General features: G+C 33.3%; 1 protein-coding gene across 4 annotated transcripts in view; it reads left to right on the top strand.

Annotated features, from left to right (window-relative positions):
• Piezo (piezo type mechanosensitive ion channel component) overlaps positions 1–13,090 on the top strand; it is a 63,987-nt gene that overhangs the window by 20,099 nt on the left and 30,798 nt on the right. For all 4 annotated transcript variants that reach the window (XM_068764950.1, XM_068764949.1, XM_068764948.1 and 1 more), the window contains exons 6-17: positions 1,634–1,880; positions 2,463–2,628; positions 3,327–3,386; positions 4,835–4,943; positions 6,190–6,271; positions 7,604–7,835; positions 8,641–8,836; positions 9,571–9,779; positions 11,017–11,165; positions 11,659–11,802; positions 11,907–11,970; positions 12,244–12,362. In XM_068764950.1, coding sequence (XP_068621051.1) covers positions 1,634–1,880; positions 2,463–2,628; positions 3,327–3,386; positions 4,835–4,943; positions 6,190–6,271; positions 7,604–7,835; positions 8,641–8,836; positions 9,571–9,779; positions 11,017–11,165; positions 11,659–11,802; positions 11,907–11,970; positions 12,244–12,362 — 1,777 coding nt within the window. The remainder of the gene's footprint in view (positions 1–1,633; positions 1,881–2,462; positions 2,629–3,326; positions 3,387–4,834; positions 4,944–6,189; positions 6,272–7,603; positions 7,836–8,640; positions 8,837–9,570; positions 9,780–11,016; positions 11,166–11,658; positions 11,803–11,906; positions 11,971–12,243; positions 12,363–13,090) is intronic.

Below are 13,090 nucleotides of genomic sequence, written 5' to 3'. Positions count from 1 at the left end.
TTGGTTAGTTTTTTCTATTGGAATGCGTCAGACCAATAACTTATGACAGTACAAAATCTGCAGGGGCAGATAGTAAACAGTTATTAATTTTAATAAGTAATAATCAAAAATTTTAAAATGAATGTTATTTTTGAAACTATTAATTATTGGATAGGGTGTATCATCGATTGATTTCGAATGGCGATAACATTCTTCCCTTTAAAGGTGTAAAAACACCTACCGAGATTTCTAGCTATGTACTAGCATATTACGATATCTCTGGAACCATAAGGCTTTTAGACTTGAAATTTGATAGGAATATACCTTTCGTTGAACGTAGGTTAGCTAGGAATAGATTTTACGAAATTCCGCCCGTGGAAGTGAATAAGGAGGCGTTAGTTAAATAACGCAATATGTGAAAGTATTATTCTTATAGGTATAGAACTTCGCTAGAGTATTTATCATGGTATGTCAAAAATTACTAAACATTCATAGAAGTAACAAATGATTGTTATGAGGTTTTATATGATTTACTCAAACACGTGCATTAGGTAAACCATATAAAATCGTATTAGTACTTTACGTTGGAGCTTGCGCGCGTAAATGGCAACCTAAATATAAGTGAATGATAACTTTTGCGCTCTGCGATAGCGTATATACTGTTTATTTTAGTAACTAAACATAAAATGTGCATGAGTCACACTGTCTATAATGAACAAAATCATTTCCTTATATAAAGAAAATATACTTAATTTTTTCAATACTTTTTATGTATTACATTAATTTTATTTATTTAGATGTTTAGACATTTCAATATTAAAGCGCAAACGTTAAATATTTTCAAATTAAACTTTTTATCTTAGAATCCTTTTCATCATGGGTCCTCTGTATTCTATTGGAAAAAATGTCGATAACTTTATAATATATAAATAGATTTATGATGTACTAAATAACTAAATCTTAGTTTATGTTACTTAGAATAAAGTAGAATAGTTATGGTTATATTACTGTTAAGTCAACAAATTTAAATTTTTTTGGTTTATTATCATTCAGCCATAGGACATCTACTGCTGGACATTGACCTTCTCCATAGATTTCCAACTGGACCAGTTGAAAGCCACCTTCACACAGCGTCTTCCGATAACCTTGACATGGTCGTGTGTCCGTCCATCTTATAAGTAGACGTCTAAAAGAAAAAGGGGATTCATCTTGATTTAAAAGAGCACATCAATAGTGCATAGAATATTTTTTATGACTTTTTAGGAAGTTACATTAATTGGTTGATATTCTTAACATATTTCTGTATAAAATTTTTTCACGAACGAAAATTCTCCACATTTAATTGGCTCACGAATGCCACGATCGGTTATAAAACGTAGGTGCGCGTGTTTATATTGAAACTTCAGATCGAGGGCGGTCGAATTTATGTTTCGTTAATTTGGTTGAAATTTTTATATACATACACATTTTACGTATTACACAGTTCATGGATTGTATTCCATATATAATTGAAAATTATACATGTACCACAAATTCGATGAAGAAGGGCATAAATAATATGTAATTTGTGTTATAAATTTTATTATTTATGTATAGCATTCTAAGAGTCACTATTTGAATTGTCAATTCTGTAAGAGAAATACTTTTTTTACAGGCAAGTACATAGCATTATTCTTGATTATGTTCTCCGGGATCATGCGCCCGAGTGTGACGTCAGGCATCTACTTTGTGGTGTTCATGAGCGCGGCCACGGCGTGGGCTCTGGGCCGACCACTGGAGCGAGGATTCGCGGTGATCAGCCGCTGTCTTATGGCCATAATGGCTGCGCACATCGCTGTATTGCTCGTCTACCAGTGCTCCTGGATCATAGACTTGTATCCGCCCGACGAGAACTTCGCTAGGTAAGCGGGAATCGATCGTTTTAGGACTTATTAATAAGCATTCTGTATATAATACTATGTTACGTGTTCGCCTTTTACAATTTTCCCAGTAATATTAATTTAATTGCAGGATTTTTAAAAGTCATCGCTAAATACAAACCATATAGAATTTTTAATATGAAGCAGTGACTGATGCGACTTTACTAACACAATGGCCAGACAAATTTTTTACCACAAAAACATGATTTTATCACAAAGCTATTCTATTTTGTTTTAATGCGAGCAAATGTTTATGAATATTAATTTTCTGAATAATCTCGTACATAATAACATGTTGTTTAAAATGTTCAGACATAACACTTGTTTGAGAGAAAATGAAGGCTGTAAAAATATAGGCTCAATGTATATTGGTAGACTATATATCTTTTTGAGTTTTGGTCCTAGCTGTACTGGCTTCTATTCGATGTTTATTCACTGAGTTGCGTACCGGAATATCGGTAGCATACAATCCAAGACTAAAGTTCTCAACCACTATGATATAGGGTATTGATCGCATTTACCATTATGAGGAGCCAACAAAGTATTTTATTGTTATTATTTCAGATACTTCGGCCTGACAAAACTAGTGATATTAAACGATACAGACATGATTAGTTTTATGTATGAAGTGACTGACGATCACATGTGGGCAACCCTCGCAAGTCCTCTAGTCATACTTTTTACTTATTTCTTCCTCGCAATCGAGAGCCGCGAACTTTTCAAACCGAAGGTATGTACCCGTTTCAACACTAATGTAACGTGATATGAAACAATTAAGATTTATTATTTACTAACATAATTAAAACATACGCTTTTAGTTTCATCTTTCTAATGTTTGAATGTAACACTGACGCTATTAAAGCTGAAATGCCTCGTACCGCTGCCGTAGATGGTTCGACATGTCACTGTACGTCATAGTAATTTTATTTTTGTGCAATCTAACTGGGGGGATGTAGCCGAAGAGAAAGAGCACCATAACCGGTGTAGAAGCCGGGAAAGTGAACGGTTCTTTGGTGCGCGGCGTCTCGTTCCACCGCAGCCGACGCCTCGCTAAGGACAAGTGGAAGAGCGCCACTAAAAAAGTTCGAGTAAGCGCGCGCGAACTCACACGCTGCACATTACGTATATTTTATTTTAGTCATACGCACGTAGCAACGTATACTTCCGAGGTTTATTGATAGTGCACCTTTTATTCGTAGCCGTCGCACGTCGTTTAGTTTAAGACATTTATTGTTTTCTTATAGACGGTAGTTTTATAAGTAACATTTGTACACACTTAATATTTGCACCCTATGCATCGAACGAACATGACCAATGAGTCGGCATGTCTTGTGCTAACTTGTATGGCGTTTAGTATTTTATTTTTCTTTTGCATAATTTACTTAACTTTGTATGTTATTTTTGCAACCTGCTTTAATTCTTTTGTAGGTTGCATATTCATACATAAATTCCCAAGCACTGCGCGGGGACGTCGGTGAAAACACACCTGTATGTATTTCCTATTTCTTTTTGTTTCCGCACTTTTTAAATGTTTTACAATCGATTTCGTGACATCGCATTTGTCTGCTTTTGATTGCTTATACTTTATAATAAAAATGTTCTTAAATTGTTTCTAATAAGGCAGTCCAACGCATTGCACATTGTTTTCTTGTTTCACCAAACATGTTTTATTTAACCATATGTATAGTTTGTTATTCCATTGTTCTTTGTGTGTGTTCTTAATGTATATTAGGTGTAGAATATTAGTAAAATAGCAGAATAGATATAAATTTTATAACCTACAAAAGATACCTAGAAAATGTTGTCTATTATGAATGAATAAATAATAAAAGTTTGTTCATGTATCATATTTAGTCGTATTAAGCTTTAATTGAGACGAAATTGTTACAATTATCAATCATAGATAACGTATAAATACGCAAGATGAGTTAGTGTTCGACATATTTACGATCGATCTTCTTCAAAATGCGTAAACAAATATCGAAGATAGCTGAAATTGTAAATATCACCGCGACGCGTCATAATTTAGCAAGTCTCTGGTTTTAAAGTCTTTTTGAATAATTGAAAATTGTTTTCATCACATTGGATCATTCGGAAAAGGTACACATTTTTGGTGATGGAATTTGAGAATTGCTTAGGAGATACGGTAAAAAGGAACATAATGTTTGACAATATTTTTATCTGTTAAACCAGAAAAAGCTAAAACTCTCAATAATTTAGGCATATTCTTTATCAAAACTATATAATTAAAATCAAAATATTTATATTTTTTCTATTATGATTATTTATATACCTTTAAGTATATAATATTATATATATATATATATATATACGCGCGTGTGTGTTTATGTACATATATAAAAATATATATGTAAAATATACTTTACAAATCAAATGTTTCGTGTTTACAATAAGTATTTTCCAAACGGCTTACTTAAATGTTATAAGCGCATTATCCCAGCTTTAAATACTTTATTCCCTTGTTATTTTTAATTAGTCACGGTTCTATTCCGACATATAAGTCAGAGGAGCCAAAAGATTTCCCGGTGTAGTGTCTAGGACGTCCCAGTGTTGGTCGCGTATTGCGCAGAATTGACGATGTGGGAACTCATAAAGAAATCTCTATCAAATATGTAGAAAGTAATTAAAACTTTCCAAAACAATCCACACATTGTTCGAAATCTCTTGGGTAATGCGTTTTTTTACGTATAAGATTAACTGAATAAAAAAATAAAGGTATAAAGCTCTGGCTAGTTCTGTACATAAGCTTTTCTAAGTTGTATTTTGTTTATACTTAAAATTACTTCAAAAGATCACCACGATGATCGATTTTGCGCTGTCCGCATCCAACGACTTTTCGCTACCATGAACAGATATAAATAGTATACCAAATAAATCAACCAAAACAATATTAAAGTCTATGTCTGCGTTTACAGTTGATCAACAATTCATCTCCCAGCAAACGATGGCCCAGCGTGCGTTCAGGGTCCGGCTCGCGCCCTCTGCATCAGGACTCTACGGGGTCTGTCGTAGTACCCGACGACGGTAATATACATTTTTTACTATCATGTGTGTACTTTAAAAGTTGTATAAATATCCAACATAGCGATTGCTAATTTAGTCATCAATCTATATTGAAAGCAATATTTTTCATTTATTTATTAATTTATTTCACTTAATACTAATTACAAGTTTCAACCAATACTACAGTGTAGGACATTTACTTACCAAATACTACATAGAAGTGTTACATTTTCTATGATTTTGTTGTCTAAATCTAGAGTAGCGATAAACTTCAAAGAAAAGAATGAATCATATGCTCTGACTAAACTGTGAAATGTTTTCTGCAGCGTAAGTGGTTTAACTTAATTGGATGCTTTTTTATTTGATGTGGCAAGCTCCACAACGATTTATCTTCAAAAGATATTCTTTTAAATTCGTAATATGAGGAGAGATGAAAAAAAAAACTGTCATAAAATACAATTAAACAATTGAACAGCAAAAATAATCATACCAAAAATAGAACGGGACAATAAGATATTGTTGAGTTAAAGAGTAATCAAAATGTATAATCTTTAAAAATAATATCATATCTAGTTTTTAAGATAAAGAGTGAATAGTTATACAATAGTACCCGGCATTTTATTCGATACATCGGAAATACTAATATTTTATATGCACAATCAATTTTAATACTCTACTATATACATACTATATATACTCTATTATGTAAATACTGTATATATTTTAGGGTGTCCGTTGGTAGAATACGAATTTCTAATTCAAATAAAAAAAATACTATAAGTAATTAAACTTATTTCAATAAAAATTAAGAAGGAGAATTGTGGGAATGTTATTTTTTAAAAATATTATTGCCTAAAAGCTGACCATCACGCCAGAAAAAGTCTTGAAATCCGGCCTAGGTATTTCATGCCACACGCTGCCAATGTGATCGTAGGATAGCTTGTCACTTGTACGATATTTTCTTTAAGCTCTGAGATGGTCACTGTTGTTTATTTTATAGTCCATTCAGATACCCCCACGCCCCAAAAGTTCATAGCGGGTAAAATCCAGTGACCTAGATGGCCAGGGGATGTCAAAACTTATTAATTTTATAAATGTATGGCAAATTTATATATGTACATAAATATGCCAAATTAAACGCCGGTTATTAAACTACGTAATTTCTGCTTAAGGCGGGATTACTCAGATAAATAACAATAAAATGATGAAATAAAGCACAAAATAAAAAATTATGAGTATTAATAAACATTTCTTTCTATTTTATTAGAATCGGTTATAGAAGATGAAGAGCCAACACTAATGGATGATGTCGTAGCGGCTGTTATTGACTTTTTCCAAGTATTGGTCAGGTAAGAAACATATAAGTAAAAGAAACAGATTATTATTCTTTAAAATTAGTATGAAATGTGATTTATAAAGGTGAGTAATTTTTGATTGTACACAATAACTTCGTGGTGTGGACGCATTTAATACATTTGTATGCATGTACCGTATCCAACAAGGTCTCTTGTTTGTATTACCACGGTCAGTGGCAAAATATCAATTCATAATATTAATTGAATCAAAGTTTTCTTTTCTATATTACACATAACTTGGACATTGTGAAAACTAAATGTAGTTTAAAAAATATGGGCTCATAATTTTAACGTAACTATTCCGACACTTGCTTTTTATTGCGTTGTTTGCATGACTACGTATTTGGCTTTCGATCTATGCTGTAGGAATATGTAATATTCCATTTAAAGATTCAATACCTGTATGATATTTTAAATACAAATTTGCTTACAAATTATTTTTTTTATGTATTGTTTTCATACATAGGTATGTATTAGATTATTTATTTATGTATTATAATAAAACGGCATACTATCTATTTTTTTATAACAGTGTTTTCATGAGACAATATATTGTAAATATGCATTTACAAAATTTACTACATTCGCAATAGTAAAAAAGATATAATATTTTTATTTCTATTTAATGACCTTAAAAGAACCAAATTAAACCTCTTTTAGAAATTCAATATAGCAGATTGTGCCAATATCAAACTGACTCGCCGTCTGACAGTAATCATATACTATAGTTATGAACAAACAACGTAACTTGAACCAGATAAAATAAAAAAAAATTAAATGATAATTGTAATAGATCGAATTAGAAATGAGAATTTCCGTAGATGAACGAAGGTACACTTGTATGAAGGTAAGCCTGATGAATAGGCAAGTTAAAGTGAGATTGGGTAGGCCAGATAGTGAATAGAATTGGCGGCCGCTGGGGCCTTAGGTTCTAGGCTATATTCAATTGGTGCTGGATGCCGTTTTGGCTTTCACAGCTTCTTCGGAGTCAGGGCTCGCGAATCGTAAATCCGTGAACTAATAAATTAAAAAAAATCTACGTCAGATGCGTTTTCTAATGTATTGTATTGACTAATTGTTATATACTCGGTTTTCTGAGAAATGTGTGTGTCCACGGACCGGCAATCGCAGCACAGGACATCCAAAGGTGGACAGACGACCTTTGGTAAGGTCGTCGGAATTCGTTGAACGCAGACTGTTTCCAATCGGTTCTATTTGAAATCTATGGTAAAGGCCAATAGTGAAAGTGATTCGACTGAAATCATGATTGACATAAAGTGTCGTAGAGATAATGATTCTTTGTAATTTATTGATTTGTTATTACAGGTCATCGTACATAGCGACGACGATCACAATGATGGCATGGAGCATAATGTTCCACTCGTGGCTTACGTTCGTGTTCCTGATGTGGGCGAACGTGGTGTGGCTCTGTCACAATCAGCGTTCATTCATGCTCAAGACCAGTCCTGTGCTCGTCTGCTACGCCATGCTGCTACTCCTCGCGCAGTACATATACGGCATGAACTTGTATGAGACCGAGCTGCCTTCTAATATTACCGTACGTATTTGTTTTCTTTGCTCTTATGCTTTGACCATCATTTTAAATGACATTTTTATCGCAAAGGGTCCGCAAATACGAGGACCAGTCATCGGACGTTTAACTGCTATGATAATGAAATATTATATCTCCACTACAGCTTGAATGCAAGCTATGTCAGAGAACAGCCTGTCAACGCAAATGAAGATTTCCACTTTAATACAGAATGATTAGTATAGGTGTAAAAGCTTTTTAACTGTTACACCTTTTAACCAAACCAATATGTTACATAAATTTAGTTTTTCTTGAGGGATGGTTGTAGCTACGGGCCCCTCGTCCCGTAGTAGGTAATCCGGTGAAAGAAAAACACTTGCCGGGTGGTTTAAATGTATAATAAAAAATGCACACAGCGTAAAATAGGCGCACAACAATCTCAAACTGAGTTACATTAAATATTTGGTTACTACAGCGGTCGAAGTGATGCGTCTAGCCGGTAGTGCAGCGCGTCAGAGAGAGAGAGAGAGAGAGAAAGAGATAAGTCAGATATGTCAAAAGAGAGAGCAGAAAAACAGATGCGTTCTTAAATAATGAGTTTGGGTGCGTTCTCATGAACGTCACATTCTATTGATATGCGACAGGCCAATAACTTCTAATACAGCGTCTGCAGGGACTAATAATGAACAATTATTGTGTAATGATCTGAATTTCAAAATACTTTATTACTATGATGGCTGTACCATACATTATTTGACAGCAATAGTACTAGCTTTAGCGTTAGAGCATACGTTGAGTCCTTTATATCTTTCATTATAACCATTGGTGGCAGGAGGTGAATCTGCGACAGATCGGTCTAGGCCGAACTGAGGGCGAGCCGTGCGTGACGCTGCTGATCAAGTCGCTGTTCACGTGCATGTTCTGGGTGACATTACGACAACGCGTGCACGAGCTGCGCCAGCGCCGGCAGTCCACCGCGCCCGACCTTACCTCGCCGCTGCAAATCTCAATGTCCACTGGTGCCACAGGTACACTTCGACTCTCTTATTAATGAACTATTCTATGTCACTAATTAAGGTTTCGAATAATGGTAAGGACGCCTGTAGACGCAGCACGGTGCCCACTCAATAGGCGGACCGACGACATAGTTAAGTTCGCTGTATGAACATCGTGATTTTGTTTGAGATAATATTAATAATTCTTGCAAATGCAATATTTATAAAACAATTTTTGGTAACAAATTACACAGACGCACAAGTCGAGAAACTGGTATTAATAACAATCTAAAATTACACAGAACTTTATTATAGAAATCTGATCTCGAATTTGTATCTAACTGGGCTCGTAATGACATTTTTAAACCGGAGCACTAATTTAAACACATTTATATTACACTTAGTCATTAACAATGGATCTGTACCTATAAGAAAGCGCAAGGATATTCAGAGAGCATTAGTAGGGGCTATATTTGGCGTTACTGTTATATCGAATTATGAATTAGGATATCTGAAAAAGAACCATTGTAACCGATGTAAAGGAGAACTGCTTGTCGTTGGGGCCAAATTCTCGAGTGACGATCAGGAGCCAGTAGACGAGGCATGGTTAGGTTAGATGAAACCTATCACTAGGTGAACCGACAACATAGTAAAAACATCGCTGGATGCGGACAGCTCAAGAGCGGTGATCGTTACGATCTTTCGGCTGACGTGATGATGGTAACGATGAGTATTACACTCGATAGATTCATTAAATATGAATGTAGTCGCGGCAGCTGCGGAGAGTGCAATAGAAGATCAGCCTCGGTCGCGACTCCTGCGCGCGCTGGGCGCATGGCTACGCGCAGCGTGCGCCCGCTATTGGATCTACGTGGTGGTCATCATGCTGTTCGTCATCGGCGTCACCGGGGACCGAATGACAATCTTCCGCATCATCTACATGTTCCTCTTCCTCGCATTTATTCTTATGTTCCAGGTGTGTATTTTCGTGTCATAAAATCGAAATTTTGGTGTACACATTACTGAAGTGATATTAATAATAGGTCTAATAGTTTCTTTGAATACTTATATATGTTATAAAATGTCTGTTACTTATCACGACCTTCTCCAAATCCCTTATAACATGTCCTTAGCGACAGATTCAGGACTACCCACAGCACGTATATCCTAGCACCGCTATTGTGTGTGATATAATTCTGCTCTTACGATAACACGCGGAGTGCTTCAGCACGAGAGTAAAATGTTGAGGCATTTCCCAATCGCCGTCAAAGCTACGGTAATATACAAAAGTGCTTACATAATTTTCACAAAATTCGTCAGAGAGAATGGACTTTTAGCACTTTACGCAGCGGAAATGTATCCCATGTAGAATTTTTCCACAAGAAAATTGAATATTTGTAAGTGGTTAAAAAAAACGTAAATTATCATTTATTAAAGTCACTTCATGTTCACTTTCTTGTGTCTGTCTGTTCAATGTTAATTCGGTCATTACCATTAACAAAAATAAGTTAAAAAATGTTTAAAATTTATTTATTCGAACTATATTGGAACTTTAAAGACACTCAATGTCAACTTTTCTTAGCCCTGTTTTATATTTGACTACTCAGCTTCGGAAGGTTTGTGTTGGTTAAAAATCTGTTAGTAAAATATCAGGGTACAATACATGTTAGTCACCTTGTATGTCTTTATTCATACATTTTTTAGCAGGTAGCCACGAGATAAAACAAAAAAGTCGTAAGCTCCACAGTAACAATTAAGATTTGTTGTAATCGATTAATTAATCGTAGATACATTATACACAATAATAAAATTAGTAAACGTGTAACAGGTTCAACAGAACATATGTTAGACACCATTAAGATATTGTCAGAAATTTCAAAGTACATACTACTTTAAAAGTCATTTCAAAAAAGAAAATGTAATTGTTGGACATTTCATAAAAAGGCTTTAGCTATTAGATTTAGGGTAAATCTGTTTAAACAGACAATAAGGCAATATGCACAATAATAATATAATAACCTAAAAAGATCTTGTACCTTCGGCAATAGACTAAAGTGATATAACAATATTTTAACGTCGAATGAAGCTTTCTTTACTATTATCTTTACTATAAATTGTTACATAAAAAAAGTTATTTACGTTTTTTTTTTAATAATGATGTGTTCAACATGAGGTTCAATCAAAATTGTTAATATTATTATTTTTGTCCACAGATAAGTTGGTATTGGTGGCGACGACTGATGTATATATTTTGGATAACAGTCATTATTTATTCAATGATTAATCTTATACTTATTTATGTGTACCAGTTTGATAACTTTTCAAAGATGATAGAAAACTACCTCCTGATCAATGAAAGACTGTAAGTATTGTTTTAATTACAACAAATATGTAAACATTTCGTCAATTTGATTTATAAAATGAAGTATTATATACTAGCTGACCTGGCGAATTCTGTCAATAAATGATTAGATTTTCAATTATACATAAAATTAATAAGTTAAATTTTTTACGTGGCTAAAGTCATCACTTTAAAATATATATATTATATAATACATTATTAGATGTACCTGATGATGTTATAATATTACTCTTATTCCGTTAAGTTTTAATTTTTCAAGTTTATATTTATAAATCCAAAGGGATGTTATAATTGATTACTGACCAAGTGACAACTACAGTATGCTATAATAGTACTGAGTTCAAATCTATGTCATGGGGTTTATTAAGGTATATCATTAAATTGCCTTGCAATGGCCGTCTATCGGCTGTCATACTGATAAACAAAATTTTAAAGATTGTGTTTACGTAAAATTTGAAGAAAAAAAGATATTTTAATATATTTTTTGTTTCAGGCAACACGATTTAGGCCTGGAACCATACCATCCCGCAGACTTATTTATCAAATTATTAACACCTACTTTGTTCCTCATCATAACAATCATGCAAGTCCATTACTTCCACAAAGACTTCCTGGCTTTGTCTGACCCAAGAACGACGTAAGTACAATACAATTCTACAGTTTTTTTTTAAAATATCTAACTTAAGGTCCATCTAAATTTCCACAATTATTAATATTAATAAATTATCTGTGAAATTTCAGGAACAACAGTGCTGCTAGGGATTCAAGTCGCCCAAGTCAAGTTGGCGCTTCTACAATGAAAGATGTATGAAAGTTAAATAATTTATTAACGTGACACGATTTTTTTTGAGTTATTGGCCCGATTTGATAGCTTTAAGTATTATTTTTGACATAATAATTAAAAAAAATTGTTTTTAAATTATTAATACGTCTCTACGAAATATTAGCAACGTATCTTTACAGAACCTTATTACATTTGAGGATTGACAGAAAAAAAACATGATCATTTTGACCATTTTTTGCCCAAACATGATAATTTTTATTGTCGCCCGTTTTCTTAATATATGTTTTCTGACAGTTTCCAGCTTTGCCTTTAGAAGAAGAACAACCTCGTTCTTACGCAGCAGAATCTAAAAGTGACACCGAGGCCGATCGATCGTTGACGTCTTCACCAAACACCAAACGTTCATTGTTCAGGTAATGTACTTATATATATATATATATATATACACATCTATGTACAGACATACATACATATTTTAATTAATCACGCCTGTAACAAAAATAATAAACGTTTAAACGTATAACACTGTATAAGTTTAATATTTATTTTATAATTTTTATTATTATATAATTTTTTATAGGCGTATTACCCTGGCTGTAATGTTATTGAATAAATAATATAAAAAAACAATAAAAAGGATCTCTAGATAAAAATAAAATAAGACCCAATCATTCAATGTTAAATTAATTATACAGGGTGGGTGGTTATATTGTCAACAATAGGTTTAAAAGCTTTTGCACATCCAATCACAGGGTGATACCATAAAGCGGTCACTCTGTAATATCACATTATTAATTTTTCCATTGCCATTAACTTCTGGCAGTACAAAGTCTGCAGGGACAGATAATTAATTTTTATATTTAGTAATATAATTTTGTTATTTATTATTTTTGAAACCATTAATGTTTAAATATGGTGTATCATACATTGATGGTACATATTACAATGCTTTCACACCTACAATCAATCATATTGCGTATTATCTTTATAATGTTAATGTAATATACGCTATACATTCATTTACGTAAAATCGAGGTGATTATGGAATTCCTTTTGAATTGAAAGAGAATGTTCTTTAATATTTAATTATCATAAATGAGCTATACTTTCACCCTGCAATTAAACTGCAGACAAGATTTTC

This window comes from Battus philenor, unplaced genomic scaffold, assembly GCF_028537555.1.
Source record: "Battus philenor isolate CCGP_79_NKW_IND1 unplaced genomic scaffold, ilBatPhil1.0.hap1 SCAF_2, whole genome shotgun sequence".
NCBI lineage: Eukaryota > Metazoa > Arthropoda > Insecta > Lepidoptera > Papilionidae > Battus > Battus philenor.
This window is presented reverse-complemented; position numbering and strand designations above follow the sequence as displayed.